The sequence below is a fragment of the Muntiacus reevesi genome, chromosome 5, assembly GCF_963930625.1.
Source record: "Muntiacus reevesi chromosome 5, mMunRee1.1, whole genome shotgun sequence".
In the NCBI taxonomy this organism is placed as follows: Eukaryota; Metazoa; Chordata; class Mammalia; order Artiodactyla; family Cervidae; genus Muntiacus; species Muntiacus reevesi.
Genome location: NC_089253.1, coordinates 114221983 through 114238864, shown reverse-complemented (window position 1 = coordinate 114238864; position 16882 = coordinate 114221983). Strand labels below are relative to the sequence as shown.

Here is a 16882-nt window from a genome sequence, read left to right as displayed (position 1 = left end):
CAAGGCAGAGTGTGGCATGGATATCAAGCATCATTCAATTAGAGGCAGAGAGGTGCGTGAACTGCCTTGGTTCTCAAGGAGGAACTCAACAGAAAGGCAATTACCAGTTTGCTTCACATCAGGCTTGGGCTGTGATGGCAAAGAAAATTCAAATAAGCCAGTGAAAGAAAATACCAGGCCATATCATCAGAGCTGACTAGTAAAGGGCATGCCAGACATTGTGATCCAGTACAAATGAGGCTGGTGGAGGAACGCAAAGCCTAGAGTAAAACTTAGCTTGGAATCCAGGCATTGTGAGCATCAGGTCACCACCACCCCTTGGAAATGAGTGATGGCAGCAGTGGGCATGTAATGGAAAGTAATGGGTCTGATAGATTATTTATTCTCTCATGACATGGAGACCAAGGAAAGCATATTAGGAGTTGAGAAGGCAGACAGCAAGCTGCCTGTGGGGCCATGCCTTCACTGCCTGTCTGGTTTACCGTGTGAAAGAGGGCAGTCTCCTCTTTGTTGACGAGCTCCACCAGGATAGTCGACTTGTTGTGGGTGATGTTTCCCATGTCATTCCACCTGTGCAGAAGAAATCCCACAGTGTTTGCCCAAAGACTTTCCAGACATTTATGACAGTACAGGAGGGTCATCTGCTATTACTGAGCCTCACTTTACAAATGATGGTTTAGCTGTATTTTTAAAAGCTAAACGTTTCTTCCTTCAAAGCAGAAATGGAAATGAAATGCAATATGCATCTACTTAAATAGCCACACACCACCTTGACGCTGCTGTTTGATAAAGTACACTTTCCCTTATGAGCTAGGAGAAAAATATGCAAGAGACTTCTGCTGCCTAGTTTTTCATATTTCCAGATGGACAAAGTCTTTCCCATGAACCCCATTTTCAATACAGGGAGAGCAGGTCATTTAAAAGTCATGTGTGGAGTTCCCAGGAGGTTCAGTGACTAGGATTCCAGCCTTTCACTGCTGTATGCCCAGGATCACCCCTGGTTGAGAACTAAGACCCCACAAGTCACATAGGGCAGCAAAAAAAAATAATAAAATAAACTAAATGATGTATTTTCAGGAACCTAGGCTGAAGAATCCACGGAGATTCTGTGTTGCAATGTACACTACAGATTTGATTATGCCACTTAGAAAAAAGGCTGAGTGAATGTTTAATGTGTCTACATTTTTGTGAAATAAACACACGCACACACACAAATTTCCTTCCCTTTCCTTATAGAGCTCTGACCTAAAATGAGATACACAGACAGAACCACCACACAAGGGAAGGGAAGCTCCTGCTTCCCATCTATTTAGAGCCAGTTTCTAATCATCTCTTACATTACCTGCCCTTCACTCTGCTCCCCAACCTATAATTCCCTGCCCACTGCCTTTTCCTCTCCATCCTGCTTTTTTTTTAACTTAAAAAAATTTTTTTGACCATGCTGTGGCAGAATGAGGGATCTCAGTTCCGCAACCAGGGATCAAACTCGCACCCCCTATGGTAGAAGTTCAGAGTCTTAACTGCTGGACTGCCATGGAAGTTCCTTTCTTTCCTGCTTTTGCTCACTGCACTTCCATCTCTGCCTGAATGATTCCATTAAGACTCAGAAGCAGCCACCTTCTCCAGGAAGCCTTTCCTCATTCCAACCACCTACATGCCAGGAAAGGGCCGGGTGCAGTCCTTCATCAGTCACCACATTGTATCACAGTGGTTTATGTCTGTGATCAGATTCCTAACTAAACCAAGCTCAACCAGAGGACCCATGCCTTGGGCAGACACTCTGCTTGCTTCATCTCTGTATTCCATGGACCGAGTACATCTGGTTTACAGCATACGCTAGATGCTTGCTGAAATAATGAAAAGTAAGGATGTTGCCTCCTATCTGTATAAAGGCCAGTTCTTTCATCAGCTCTCTAGTTAGACGAGTTTCCCACTTTGGAGATGAGGCAATTCAGGCCAAAGGGGAGGACTTAGCCTTATCCACTCTCCTTATCAGCATGAGTTATATCGATCCCTTTCAGGTTTTCCTCCAATCACCCTTCTATTACACCAATGTCATCTGTGTTTATATACATCTACAGGTACTCTGCAAGCTGTCTGCTGACTAATAGTTCCATAAGATCACATCTATATGGCCTCACAACTACATGCTCCTTACTGAGGGTCTCGAAAGATAAAAGATATTTGATATTCTCTGGCTCCATTCCCTCAAATCAATGGCCAAAATTCTGGATCCACTCCTCACTCCACCATATGACTGCACCTTTAGCGGCACAGTTAACATACACTACAATACCAGTAAATTCACATCTTACAAGGGTTTCATGGCACATGCTAAAGGAAGTGGGCTGGAAGCAGTTCCCAAGGAAACTGAACAAAACCTTTGAGGGGCTTATTATGATCAGTGAACTTTCAAACTGCTATTTTCAATTTAATCCAGAGAGCTGGAATGCAAAATCTATCTGCTTCTCTTCTCTGACTCAAGCACTGATTTAGCTACAGAGAACTGTGTGGGACAAAAGGCCTGGATAGCTTTACCTGGGCATAAAAATGTATAGCTCCGACTCTGCCCACATTTATATATTTTGCTCAATTCGTTGCAGGTATATGAGTCGTGCAACATGTTCCAAAGTCAAAAACATGTCCAAAAATCAAAATGCTTATTTTGTAGCCCCAAAGCACTCTCTCTCCACTCCTCCTTCAATAATGTCTCTATTCAAAGAGCAAAAGGAAACAACTGGACAAAAATAATGGCAGGGTGGGGACCTAGGAAAACAAAAGCCAATTAGGAAGCTTTTAATGGGAAAACTTTCTCCAAATGACCTGCAGTAACTGCTGATCCAAGAAGTACATGGCTGGCCAAGAATTTACTTCCAGAAGGTGGACCATGCTCTGCCTCTAAGAGCCGTCTTTGATCATCTTCCCTGGACCGCATGCAGCTCTGCCTATCAGATGCACACACAGGAAAGCTGCTTTTCCTGTAAATAATAGGCCACACTGCCCTCATAAATGAAAGTAAGTGTGCAGTTTTTCAGATTTTGACACTAGCATGGGATCTGTGGGCATCAATACAAGGCAAGCTCATGGACCTGTAATGTAGGGGACACCCTGTCACTTCCCTACATGGCTTCCACTCCTGTTAAATGGAAAAGAAGGCTGAAGGAACAAAGTAATAAAAAAAGACCAAAGTCTTTTCATTAATGATAACAAACATTGATTTTTCAAAACATACTTTCACAAAGAGCCCTCTTTCTTTAATAGAAAAATTAGTTTGCACCTTTATAGCACATGGCATTAAGCAAAGGGCGCGCTGGGCAATGGATGAAGCCAGGTTGGATTTAATGACTGGTCATGGGTAATCTCTCTTGCCTGGAAAATCCCATTGGTGAAGGAGCCTGGTGGGCTGCAGTCCATGCGGTCGCTATGAGTCGGACACAATTAAGCGACTTCACTTTCACTTTTCACTTGCATGCATTGGAGGAGGAAATGGCAACCCACTCCAGTGTTCTTGCCTGGAGAATCCCAGGGACCGGGAAGCCTGGTGGGCTGCCGTCTATGGGGTCGCACAGAGTCAGACACGACTGAAGCGACTTAGCAGCAGCAGCAGCAGCATGGGTAATCCGGGCAAAGGGGATCCTGCAGGAGCCTCATGCCTAAAGAGCCCATTTCCAACCAGACTCAGAGAATTTGATTCCACGCTTCTGGCTCAGTGGAGGTTCAACTATGCATGTGTTGGAGTCAGTGGAGACAAAGAGCATTCTCTATCCTCCGTCCCTAAACAAACCCCCAGGGAAAATGAGAGGAATTTCTCCATAACCACTTAAACCCTGCAGAGGGGGCTGATCTTATTAGAGTTGAGAAAAGCTCAACTCTTATCCATGGTCTGGCTCTTAACTCATCCATATAACTTTCATACTCCAGGGGTTTGGGAGAACACCTCCAGGGGAAAAAGGAGAAAGGAGACAAATCAGACTACCTGTAGATTACTGCTTGTCTTCCAATTCTGTTCCTCACGAAAATCCCCATAAAGAAAATGCCCAGGTGCACACTGTTTCCATGATTGTCCTGCATAAGATCAACAAGAGATCGTTGTGAGGAAAAACATCCCAGCAGTCTGGTAGCCTCCCCATGGGGACCACACCCCATTTCTCGCCCATACATGGAATGAGTCACAGACGGCATTGGGGAAACAAGCACCCTGAAGGGAGGCGTCCACTGCACATCCTAAGAGACTACATAGATTCATTTTCTTCTTTTATCTCAATTTGTCACATTTCCCATTTAAGAAAGAATTTTAGGATTTTTCTCAGATTGGTTGGCAGTTAAGATCTCTTTCATGAGCATCTGTTAATATCTTTTTTAACTCTACTTTTTGTTTTTCTTTTAAATCAAAATTACATGTGCATACATTTTTATTATATATGCATACTGTATATGTGCAATTACACAGGCACATAATTTGAAGAACTGAATATTCTTTAGATCTTGTTTAAAGCAGCCAGCAGTCACCATTTCCTCTCCTTTAAAGGCATCCAGTTCTACCACTTAAAGCCCTAGAGTGTGTCTATTTGCATCCACCATGCTCGGCCTTCCAATTTAGAACCTCGTGTTCCTCAGTTCTGGGATATTTTCTCAAATTACTACCTTCTGTTTCCCTTGTTCACTCTTTTCAGAACTCCCATTATTCAAATGCTGAACATCTGGGCTGGCCCTCCAATTTTATCTCCTGCCTCCCACATTCCATCGCTTTGGGGTTTTGGTGAGACTTTTCTTACTCTTCTAACCTGTCTATTAAGTTTACCATTCTGACATCATATTATAAATTTCTGAGAGTTTTTATTTTCTGAATGTTCTCTTTTATTTTTTTTTCTAGATTAACAAAACTGAATGTTCTCTTTTAAAAGCAACCTACTCCTTCAATGAGGTAATATATAATACATAAATATATACCTATACATATGTATGTAAAATCCCTGAAGCTCACAGAGGGATGGGGGAATCCTTCACCCTGCAGAATCTCTGCCTCTTTTGGGGTGCTTCATCCTCATTGTGCTGACCTCTGTTACTCCTATCAGGGCACCTTGGAGGGTGTGATGATTGGGTATTCACGCTCCAGGGTGGGAGGCTAAACACTGGCTGGGACCTTTGTGAGCACAGGAAGGGCACGTGGACTGTAAGCTTCACTGTTGGCAGTCCGCTGGGCCCTGTCTGGGAGAGGCCAGGGGTCTTGTCTTCAGGCCGGTCTCTTGGTCCAGTCAGGTGCCAACCTCCTGCCCGGGAAAGCATAACCCAGCCCCCAGTGTTCTTGAGAGCAGAGTGGGAGCAAGACTCCGCATCCAGGGAGCAACTGTCACCCGGCCCCCCGCTTTCACTTGGGAGGCGTCCTCTTTGTGGAGTGAGCGAAGAGACACGCCCAACTCAGCCCAGGAAAGCAAAGACAAACCCCTAACCTTCCTCGGAATACCTGATCCCATCTAAGACACAAAGACCTCCTTCTCAAGGACCTCATCTCAACCCACTTCCCCAAAACTTTCCATTCACATAGGAATCTTCTCAGAGAGAGAGAGAGAGAGGGAAAGACAACTGCTGATGGCAAAAGCTGAGCGAGAAAGAACTCGGGATCGGGGAGAGGGCCTCAGTAATTACAAGGAGCTAAAAGGTAAGTTACATGATTAAAAAAAAATCTATGTGGGAAACGAAGACGGGCAAAGTAGAGATGGGAAGAGAAAGGAAAATTCTGTGGAAAGACTTCCCTGGGGATGCTGCCAGGAGGTGGGTGCAGAGGTCGAGGGGGACAGATGGGGACATGGGAGGAGCAGGCCACCAGCGTGGGACGATGAAAAACCACGGCCCACACACCCGGCAGAACAGCACAGGCAGCTTGGGTTGAGGCTCCAGACCCGGTGTGACCCATTCCAGAAGCTGCCTCCCCCCACGCCCACCTGCTCTGACAGTACAGGAGCCCACAGAGGCTGCGGGCACCCCGTGTTTGTGGACGGGGAGGGGAAGCCCTGTCAAGAAATGCACTGGTATTTCTGCTCCCCAATCTTGAAAAATTTTTTGAGAAATCACTCACCGAGGAAAAAAAAAAAACCCTACACGAAACTTAAATGACCGTCCCTGGGACACAGCCATAACATATGTTTGAAACCTTCCTTGGTCAAGAAGGTTGACCCAGAGGGGCTCCGTCACCACGGGCAGGTTACCCTTGCTGCTTTTTCATTTACAGCCGACTCCATCACAGCCCCCACGGGTACCGCCGCCCCGCCCCGCATCCTTGGGTCACCCGGAATCACGCGGTCTGTAGGTGGTCACCTGAGTCATGAGCAGATATGTGGTGGGGGAGGAAAAAAAGCAGCAGGCCAGCCGAGTTACACCCACGGGCCGTGAGTCAGCCGAGCCTGTCTGCCCACTCGGAGCAGCTCTGAGAGCTCTCTGCGCTTTTCCCACTAAAGGACAGACTCAAAAATGCATCTGAACCCAGCAGAGCGGATTTCAGCGCCGTCTCCACTGCCTCTGCTTCCCACAGTTCAGAATGACTTTAAAAACCACGCAAGCAAATGACCCCCACAACCAAACCTCCAATCTCCAGGGCCCAAGAAGTCGGGTTTTCTAGAAGTGGAGAAAAGTTTACTCTGATTTTCCAAAATATCATGACTATATATGGGCTGCTGACATGTAAGTGGGATGCAGATGGCTTCATAAGGCATTATTGCAGGGAAAATGGATTACAACCCTATGAAGGGCAGCCATTAGAGAAGCAAAAGAAAATTAAACAAATCTAAAAAAGAGCCATTTAGCCTTTTTTGCAAGCTGCGGCCACCCTGCTCGAGTCTACTTGATACACATGGGCAGTTCTCATTAAGGCAAATTGCAAACGTGCAACAGAGGGGGAACAGAACACTTATAAAACAGCCAGTGGAGCTAGTATGGAGTGAAATGTTTATGCTGAAATTGCAGGAGTCTCCCAAATTGCTGAAATGTGCCAGTTGCTTTAGGTTTCTGATAAAACTCCGTCTTTGGTAAAGTGGGTCACCAGAGAGAGGAAAATTAGTTTGGATGATGGACTCAGCTCTATAGACGACCTTGCACCATGACCCCACCACCACACCTTCACTTCAGGAGGTGAATTTGTTGCAAAGGGTGGGATGTGCTTATAACCATTTCCTAGGCATACTTTCCAGAAAACACCAAAGGGGCTGGAAATCCACAACAGAGGCTCTCTAGAGCCAGAGAAATAAAGTATAACTGTATCCAGGAAATGTTTCATTCTTCCTCACAAACAGTTATCACTGCATTGGCCCCAAGAAGAGAAAAGAAAAGGGTGGGGAGGAAAACTCCTGGGGAGGATCTGTATTAAGGCACAGGTGACGTTTGCTTCGTGTCCCACGGTAAGGTCGGCTGTGACCTTGATAACTTCTCGGCACCAGATGGGCTGGTGTTGGCTACTCACTCAGAAGGTTGTCTTACAATGGAGACAGTCTGCTGAGGACTGTGGAAAGCTTCAAAATCTCTCCATTAACAAAAAAGGGTTTGCTTTCACTAAAGTAAATTGGACATGCTAACTAATGGCATGCAGAAATGAGAAAGCCAAGCCTTCTGGTTCTCTGCTCCCAAGCAACACTAGTTTTCCAAATGCCTGTGCTGTTCTGAGACAGCTGAAGCAAGGACAGGGGATGCTACCTTCACAGGGAAGATCTCCTGTCCAAATCCATCCAAACGTTCCACCTCGTTGATGTACATAAGCTCAGCTTCTGCTGGCAGGATTCCACTAAAACCAAAAGAGTATCAAAGGAGGAGACGGTTAAGGGCAATAAAACCAGTGGAAGACCCGACTCTCCTGGTGGCACATTCCAGAACCGTGGCTTTAGTTCTGGGAAAAGCCATCATCACCCAACTGTAGGCACAGAGCTTTACTATGTAATTCATTAACATTTCCCCCAGTAGCCTTTCACTCAACAGGGAATAATAAGAGGAAGGTAAAGCATTTAATTGAGAGCCACAGCCCTATGAACACGGATTAAGCCAGACGTCCTGGTGAATAATGCTGACTGCTGGGGAAAAAAAAAATTTTTTTTTTCTCCAACCTGGGGGAACAAATCTCCACTGTTAAGAAAAAAGAAGGGAAAAAGGAGGAGAGGAAAAAGATTATGAGGATGATAATTTGGGAGCCAAGTAACCAAGTTAAGAGAGCCTAGGACCGCTGCACACATCCTCTGAGGTTGGAAGTGGTGGTGGTTTAGTGTGGAAGGGAAGCTGTTTATTTTCTATTCATCCCACAGAGCTCCAAGCGGCCCTGAGTAAGCTCTCAGTGATGACTTGAATCTCACCATTTTTCTCCCTGATCTTGACTTTCCCACCCAAAGTAGCTCTTGAGGTCTACACTCAGCACAAGCAGCCCCAGGCTTCCCAAGTCCAGAAACAGAGTTTTAGGAAGGTCACAGGGATGAATTCCTCTGGCCAACAGCTCCGCATCAGTGTGGGTCTACTGGTGTTGAAGAACAGGAGAAGGGGGGATGGGGGGGAAAAAAGGAAAAAAAAAAAAGGAAGAGAGAAAAAAAGCAAGGGCAGTAGGGGCAGGGAGCACAGTTTTCCAATCTACATGCACTCTCAGAAGAGAGCTGAGTCACTTGCTACTAGAAACAGAACTGCGGGGACTCGAGCCGCCGGCTGCGGGGTGGGGGCCGCCAGTTCCGTCTCCGCCAGCACAGCGGCCGCGGGCTGGGCCAGGCAGCCCCACCTCACCTGTGGGCTTTGTGTTCCTGGGCCACCTTCTGTGTCAGCTCCTCCAGAACAGCTTCTTCCAGGGCCAAATCCTGTCAAAATGGAAAGCAGTTCAGGTGCCTTGCGATTTTGCTCGTGAGCCTTGAACGCGCTCCTTTTTTCTAAAACATGTCCCTGACCCGTCTCACTTCCTCAACCTCCCGTGAGTCCTCTGCAATTCCTTTTTCTTTTAAAGTTAATTTTTACTGGAGTAGAGTGGCCTTATAACGTTGTGTTAGTTTCTACCGGACAGCAAAGCAGATCAGCCTTAAAGTGCTAAAGTGGTAGTCGCTCAGTCGTGTCTGACTCTGTGGTCCATGAACTGTAGCCCGCCAGGCTCCTCTGTCCACAGGATTTCCCAGGCAACAATACTGGAGTGGGTAGCCTTTCCCTTCTCCAGGGGATCTTCCCGACCCAGGGATCGAACCTGGGTCTCCTGCATTGCACACGGATTCTTCACCGTCTGAGCCACCAGGGAAGCCCAAATCAGCTTTATGTATGCAGGTACCCCGGAGAAGGCAATAGCACCCCACTCCAGTACTCTTGCCTGGAAAATCCCATGGATGGAGGAGCCTGATAGGCTGCAGTCCATGGGGTCGCTACGAGGCGGACACGACTGAGCGACTTCACTTTCATGCATTGGAGAATGAAATGGCAACCCACTCCAGTGTTCTTGCCTGGAGAATCCCAGGGACGGGGGAGCCTGGTGGGCTGCCATCTATGAGGTCGCACAGAGTCAGACACGACTGAAGCGACTTAGCAGCAGCAGCAGCAGCAGCATACAGATACCCCCCCTTTTTTGGATTTCCATCGCATTGAGGTCAGCACAGAGCGTGAGGAGAGTTCCCTGAGCGACACAGCAGGTTCTCATTAGTTATCGACTTTATACATAGTAGTGTGTACATGGCAAACCCAATCTCCCGATTCACCCCACCCCCTTCTCCCCGCTGGGTGTCCATATGCATGTTCTCTGTGTCTGTGTCTCTATTTCTGTTTTGCTCCTTTTATTCGTTTGAATTAAAGGTTGTCATCTTTAGAACAGAGGTTCGTGTTTACTTTTGTAATCGGGCTTTCTGCATTATAACTTAGGCTACTTGAAGGCATATTTGGGGCTGCCATCTAAACCCTGGAGGGCCTAAGAATAGCTCTTGTTCATTTAGCTTCTTCTTCCCTATCTGCCTACCTCTCAGACTTTTATTTAAAATCCTTTGTAAGGGACTTCCCTGGGGTCCAATGGTTAGGACTCCACACTCCCCATGCAGGGGGCACGGGTCTGACCCCTGGTTGAGGAACTAAGATCCTGCATGCCACCTGGCATGGCCAAAAAAAAATGCTTTGTAAGTGCCTACACATTTTTAACAAAAATGTGAGGATATACAGGCAAATGAGTTTCTAGGCCATCATCCCCTCAAAAGTTGAGCCCAGGAAGGGACAGTGCCTGACCTTCTTATCCACTGGCTTAATCCCAGCAAACTAATTCAGAGCCACTGTAGGCTCATTCAGAGGCTACTTGGCCGGGCCTTGGGAGCAAAAGAGGCCATGACAGCTAAACTACCTCAAGGGAGCTCCAGAAGATGACAGCTGGGGAGCTAAGCAGCTGGAGTCTGAACCAGATAAACCCCATGCCCCTGGACCAGTGTTGCACCAGCTCCCGTGGGAGTAGCGTCACCTGGACACAGGGCTTCTCAACGCCCCTTCCAGGACAGTGCGAGTCTTTACAGAGCTTGTTAAACACCTACTGGGAAAGTGAGAGAGAGTCTGGAGGAATAAATCCAAGACGGGGAGACCAGCCGGTTGCTGAGACACTGACAGGCATGGTGACCCTAAAGCTTATCCCATCCCCTGTGGCTGGCTCCAGACAGGAGCCCCGCTGCCTCTGCCCTTCCTAGGCAGAAGCCTGGAAAGTTCCATCCTCCTCTGAGCCCCAGTCAGGGGCTGTGTGAGCTGTATGTCCCGGGGAGGCCCTCTGAGGCTCATCACAGCCACTGGGAGTCAGTGGCGGGGCAGGCGGTGAGGGCTGATGCTTTCAAACAATCTAAAATGCCTCATTCTCTTGGTTGTAAAATATCACGTACATAAAGATTACCTCCACTTTAACCACCTTTCATGAAACACTGTCCCCAAGAAGGTACGCCTCAAAACTGTAAGAAATATCCCATCTCAAATGATGAAATTGCAAAAAAAAGAAGAATATTTTTAAAGTTGGAAAATGCTAGCATGGCTCTATATTGGAAATTCTTAGAGGTCTGCAGATGGTCCTGAGACACCTTAGAGAAGACTGAGGGAATTACTGGCAGCTCTTATTTTTCATAGGTGAGCTGTTTCATTTGCTGTTGTCTGTTAAGCCACCCACTCGAAGCAACTCAAGTCCACGTTAGGAAATAAAGCGCGACATTCTCAGTTTAACGCTGTGGGATCACAAGGATGCCACGTGGCTTAGAAATCCGGCTCTGGGTACGCATCTGGCTACCAAGGACTAGGGATAACTCGATGTTAATTTTGAAAAGCCAGTAAAAGGCGTGGGACAACAGGACAAAATAAAGCTAAGTGAAGATCAAAGAGTGCTCCAGTAAACCGCTGCCTCCGACTCTCTGAAAGAAGAAAAAGTCCAAAGGGACCCTCTGCTATTGTACTCAACCCCACCAGCGCCATCTGCGTCTGTCAGGGCCTCCCCAGGCATGCGGGTGGCCGGGCCAGAGCTCGATGAAAAATGGCAGGGAGCGAGCCTGCACACAGCTACACACCTGGCGAGCGCCCTGCGTACTTAACTTTGTTCTTCTGCTCAGCGGCAGAAATGCCATTTGACAAACTCGGTGGCTTTATGAGATCAAACACAGCCACTCATCCCCGCTCCCTCCCCACCGAAGGAGCACATTCCTCCCTTTGAAAGCCCAGCGGAAACTGCAGAGCCTGCCGCGGCTCCCCCCGGCCTGCCCGGTCAGGTCAGCCCGGGCCTGGCACTGAGACCGCGGCAGCGCGACCCAGACGTCCCTGCAGGCCTCTTCCCCCGAGTTTGTAACCTCAGGCCAATTATTCCCGGACAAGTTCCCCCGCGCGGGACAGGAGCCTTTCCCACTCCGGACCCACATCTTCGGCCCTGTGTGTCTCTCCCAGAGTCCTGACCAGAATCTGCCTGCTGTCTTCCTTACGCTTCGTTATTGCTGTTTAGTCACTCATTCGTGTTCAGCTCTTATCGGCTCCGTGGACTGCAGCCCACCGGGCTCCTCTGTCCGTGGGGTTTCCCAGGCAAGAAGACTGGAGTGGGTTGCCATTTCCTTCTCCGGGGGATCTTCCCCACCCAGGGATCAAACCTGGGTCCCCTGCATTGCATATACACAGATATCCACTCGTGCTTACATTCTTTTCCCACATGGGCCATTACAGAGTGCTGAGGAGAGTCTGACCCACACAAAGCGGCTGAATGATCATCGCTACCCTCTGCCTGTCCGCTGTCGGCTCACGTTTCAAACAGCGCAGAGTATTCATGCCTAGAAAGCACGCACGTCAGCATCCTGTGCTTGCCTGAGACAGAAAAATACGCTGCTGATCATAATAATATGATGAACCCTGGGACTGAACCCAGGTCTCCCGCACTGCAAGTGGATTCTTTACCCTCTGAGCCACCAGGGAAGCCCCCCTACTGGAATGGGTAGCTTAACCCTTCTCCAGGGGATCTTCCCGACCCAGGAATTGAACCCGGGTCTCCTGCATTGTAGGCAGATTCTTTACCAGCTGAGCTACCAGGGAAGCCCTAAAGGATACATGACTGATGGCAAAAGCTAAGGAATATTCATGATTCAGACATACAGGCTGACATGAGTTTCTGCCACTTCATCCTCAACAGTGCCCGACAGGACCTTCTGGAATGATAGAAATGTTCTATAGCCAAGTTTTCCAGACAGTAGCCACGAGCCACAGGTGGCTATTGAGCAATTTTTTAAAAATATATCTTATGCAACTAAGGGACTAAATTTTAAATTTTATTTAAGGTTAATTCATTTCAATCTGAATGTAAATAGGCACCCATCACAAGTAGCTACTATCTCAAAAGGGGAAGTTTTAGATCCAAGAATAACACCACCAATATCTGTCTGTCCATAGTGAAACTGAATGAGGTCTGGACTGTTTTAATACCCAATTTGCTTAGAGCCCAATGGAGACAGGTATTATTCTGAAAAAGACATGATATGTACAAAGTAAGTTCTTTACTGCTTCACAGCACTTAAACCTGTCAAGGCATTTTTTACCATCTACAAATGCACACATCTCATGCTGGAAATCAACTTTGAATATTCTCCTGGTCTCTGCCTAAAGGCTATGTGACAGAGACCTTTAATGAGAAAAAGGTTAAAAAAAAAAAGAAAAGAAAAGAAATTCTAGAAAATTATCAAGTTCATCACCTTCATTTGTCACAACTATGCACACTCTCTAAAATTTTGAGGTATGAGCTTCATTTTCCCTTCCACCACGCATACAGGAAAACATCCTGACTTTTGAGGTGGACTTCTGAGATGTCAGAGACATGGACACCAAGTCCCATGCAGAACTTCTCGAAGTAATCTGCAATCTCTTTGAACGGAGGTTGATTTAATCAGTGGAATTAATAAGGGATCAAAAACAGCAGGTCCAGCAGATAATACTGCTGTTATCTTAGTGGGAGTAAGACTAAATACAATGCTACTCATAAAAAGTTAGAGATTTTGCAGTATTTCCCTCATTTAGAAGAATTAGGTTAAGGTTCAGATGAACTTAGAGAAAAGGGAACCCTTGTACACTGCAGGTGGGAATGCAAACTTCTGTAGCCACTGTAGGAACAGGGTAGAGGTTCCTCAAAAAATTAAAAATAAAACCAGTACATGACCCAGCCATTCCACTCCTGGGTATATATTTGGAAAAAACAAAAACACTAACTCTAAAAGATTCATGCACCTTAAAGTTCAGAGCAGCAAGATTTACAGCGGACAAACCATGTGCTCTGCTCAGTCGCTCCGTCCCGTTCGACTCTTCGCCATGGACTTGCCACGGTTCCTCCATCCATGAGGATTCTCCAGGCCAGAATAGTGGAGTGGGTTGCCATGCCCTCCTCCAGGGGATCTTCCCCACCCAGGGATCGAACCTGGGTCTCCCGCACTGCAGGTGGATTCCTTAGTGCCTGAGCCACCAGGGAAGAAGCCCCTGACAAACTATAGAAACAACCTAAACGTCCACCAGCAGATGAATGGATAAGGAAGATGTGGCAAGTCCATGCACGCGCGCACACACACACACACACACACACACACACACACACACACATATGAAACAGGTAACGCAGCCATAAAAAGAACAAAATTTTGCTATGTGCAGCAACGTAGATGACTTGGGAGGGGATTATACTGACTGAAACATGTCAGACAGAGAAAGACAAACACTGTATGATATCACTTATATATGGAGCCTAAAAAATTATGACAAACGAGTGAATATAACAAAAAGAAGGACTCACAGACACAGAGAACAAACCAGCGGTGACCAGTCGAAGGAGGGGAGAGGAACAAGACGGGGGTGGAGGAGTGGGAGGTACAGATGACTGGACACTGGAGAGACCAAGAATGTACTGAACAATATGGGGAACACAGCCAAGATTTTGTAATAATTATAAACTGAAACTAACCTTTAAGAATTCTATAAAAATTTAAAAAATTAACTTGGGACTAATTTAGATTCCTCTCATGCCCTGACACAGATAATTTCTAGCCTCTCAAAACTTAATACCTTTGTCTCCAGACACCCAACTCTCTCTCAGAGGCCGCAGTAGGTTAGATGCCAAGCTCTGCCCACTGCACTTCCAAAATATCTCTTGTTGCTTTTTTTCTTTCTATCCTATAGTGTAATAGTGATAGTGGCTCAGTCGTGTCCAACCTTTTGCAACCCCGTGGACTGTACCAGGCTCCTCTGTCCATGGGATTCTCCAGGCAAGAACACCGGAGTGGGTACCATTCCCTTCTCCAGGGGATCTTTCCATCCTGGGAATTGAACCTGGGTCTCCTGCATTGCAGGCAGATTCTGTACCATCTGAGCTACACGGACCAACACCTAATTCCTATGTCATGCTGAGAACACTCTCATCTGACATCCTCCTGTGAACAGTCTCACTGGTCTAACCCAGCAGTTCCCAAGCATGGGGTCTGTGAACCACTGGATGGAGCCCACCCATTCGAACTCCTCAGACGCATCATGTTTCTGTACCACTGCTCCCCTCTGTACCTGTCAGGATGGCCAGCTGACTCCTATCCAGTCAAGCCTGCCACCTCACCCCTGCTCCTCCTCCCTCTGTCTAGAGCATCCCTTGCTCCCCCGGACCACCACCTGCCACAATGCTGCCCATCTTTTAAGATGCAGCTCACACACCATTAGCCCCTCAAGCCCAAAACACAGGTAACCTCTCCCCACATAAAATCCTGATCGTATTTTATCATACTTGGCTTTGCATTCAGATTTTGCAAACCCCAGTGCTTTGAGCACACACACGCACACACACACACACACACACAAAGTGGTGAATGATCATGATTTATAAAATCAGAGCTGAATGTTGGAGTGGGCATGGCTTTTCCCTAAGATGGCTTTTCAAATATTTTATCTTTCCTGACGAAATCTCTTCTCAATTACTCCAAAGCTACCAAAAATTTCCCAAGAATAAAAACCTAGCCTCATCCCTAATTTAAGTCAAGAGTGGACATTTTACTTCATAGACTCATTCAACAAACCCACGTGAGCACAAAATTATGTACCAGACAACCATGGACAAGACAGAGAAGCTCCCTGTTCAAGCGCCACGGAGAAGGCATTTCAGCTGACAATGAAAAGGAGGGAAGGAAGGAACACCTCTAGATCCCGAAAGAGCTCTAAAGCATGCATGTGAAAGGGGATTTAGCAGTTAGTGCTGGATGGCTGGGGTGCGTCCTACAGGCGGTCAGGGACAAGGAAGCTTTCTGTGAGGAGGTGGTATCTGAATCAAGACCTGAACGAGCAGTCACAGGAAGACCCGGGGCCGAGCATTCCAGACAGAGGACGGGCAGGACAAAGGCTCTGGAGTGCCTTCTGAGAGGCACAGAAAGAAAGAGAGGGACTTTCCTGGGGCTCCAGTGGCTAAGACTCTGAGCTCCCAATGCAGGGGGCCCGAGTTCAACTCCTGGTCAGGAAACTAGATCCGACATGCTGCAAGCAGAGCTCACATGCCGCAACTAAGACCTGGTGCAGCCAAATAAACATACAAATATTAAAAAAAAGAAAAAAGGAAGAGAGTGCTCAGTACTCAAGGCCAGTGTGTGAGGCAGGGAAGTGTTCTGAGGAGGCAAGAAGAGCCATCTTTACTTTTCTCAGGGTCTTATAAAACTTATCTCCATAAATGCAGAGGCATTCTTGCCAGGAAATACATGTGTAAATTCCTCTGAGATCTTCGAAGGGAAGAATTAAATATCCAAAGAAGACAGAACATGAGTTAAGAAAAAGGAAGATATACTTACCATAGGAAATAGTACATATTCTCTGAGGAAATCTTGAGAATCAAACTGATTATAATCTCCAAAATCAGCTGAAAAGACAAGGGGGGAGGGTAGTCTTTATTATATGACATTAAAGATGGGATAAAACAGGGTAAATTTATTACCACATTGACTCTTCTCACTTCATCCTACTTCTGCACTATTATTAAACACAAACAGTGCCAAGATGGGTTTGCTATTACTAACACTTTTACATAGTAATAATGTAAATATCAGCATACAAGCACTGCAACATAATTTTCTAGAAAGAATAGAAATATTTGAAAGTGATTCCTAATCTATTTTAAGAATTTAAAACAAACCTATATTTATCTTTTATGAAATATGCGCCAACACAGATCTTAAGACTATCTGCCAAGGGGACTTTTTAACACAAGGTTAATTTTGAGAACTGAAGCGCCAAACCCATCTGCATCTCTTCATATATCTGCAGCTGGAAATTCCCACTGTAAATCACCCTTGGCAAGGAATGCTGCAAATTTTTACACCTCCTAAACAACTCCATGTGTTACAAGATGGCCCAAATTCTGTTTTGTCCTGTTTTCATCTCACAGTTGTAAGTCTGAACACAC

General features: G+C 46.5%; 1 protein-coding gene across 2 annotated transcripts in view; it reads right to left on the bottom strand.

Annotated features, from left to right (window-relative positions):
- PTPN14 (protein tyrosine phosphatase non-receptor type 14) overlaps positions 1 to 16882 on the bottom strand; it is a 192975-nt gene that overhangs the window by 40562 nt on the left and 135531 nt on the right. For both annotated transcript variants that reach the window (XM_065936217.1, XM_065936218.1), the window contains exons 5-9: positions 16272 to 16339; positions 8746 to 8816; positions 7684 to 7771; positions 3977 to 4065; positions 483 to 570 (exon numbers count right to left, since the gene is read on the bottom strand). In XM_065936217.1, the coding sequence (XP_065792289.1) occupies positions 483 to 570; positions 3977 to 4065; positions 7684 to 7771; positions 8746 to 8816; positions 16272 to 16339 (404 nt within the window). The remainder of the gene's footprint in view (positions 1 to 482; positions 571 to 3976; positions 4066 to 7683; positions 7772 to 8745; positions 8817 to 16271; positions 16340 to 16882) is intronic.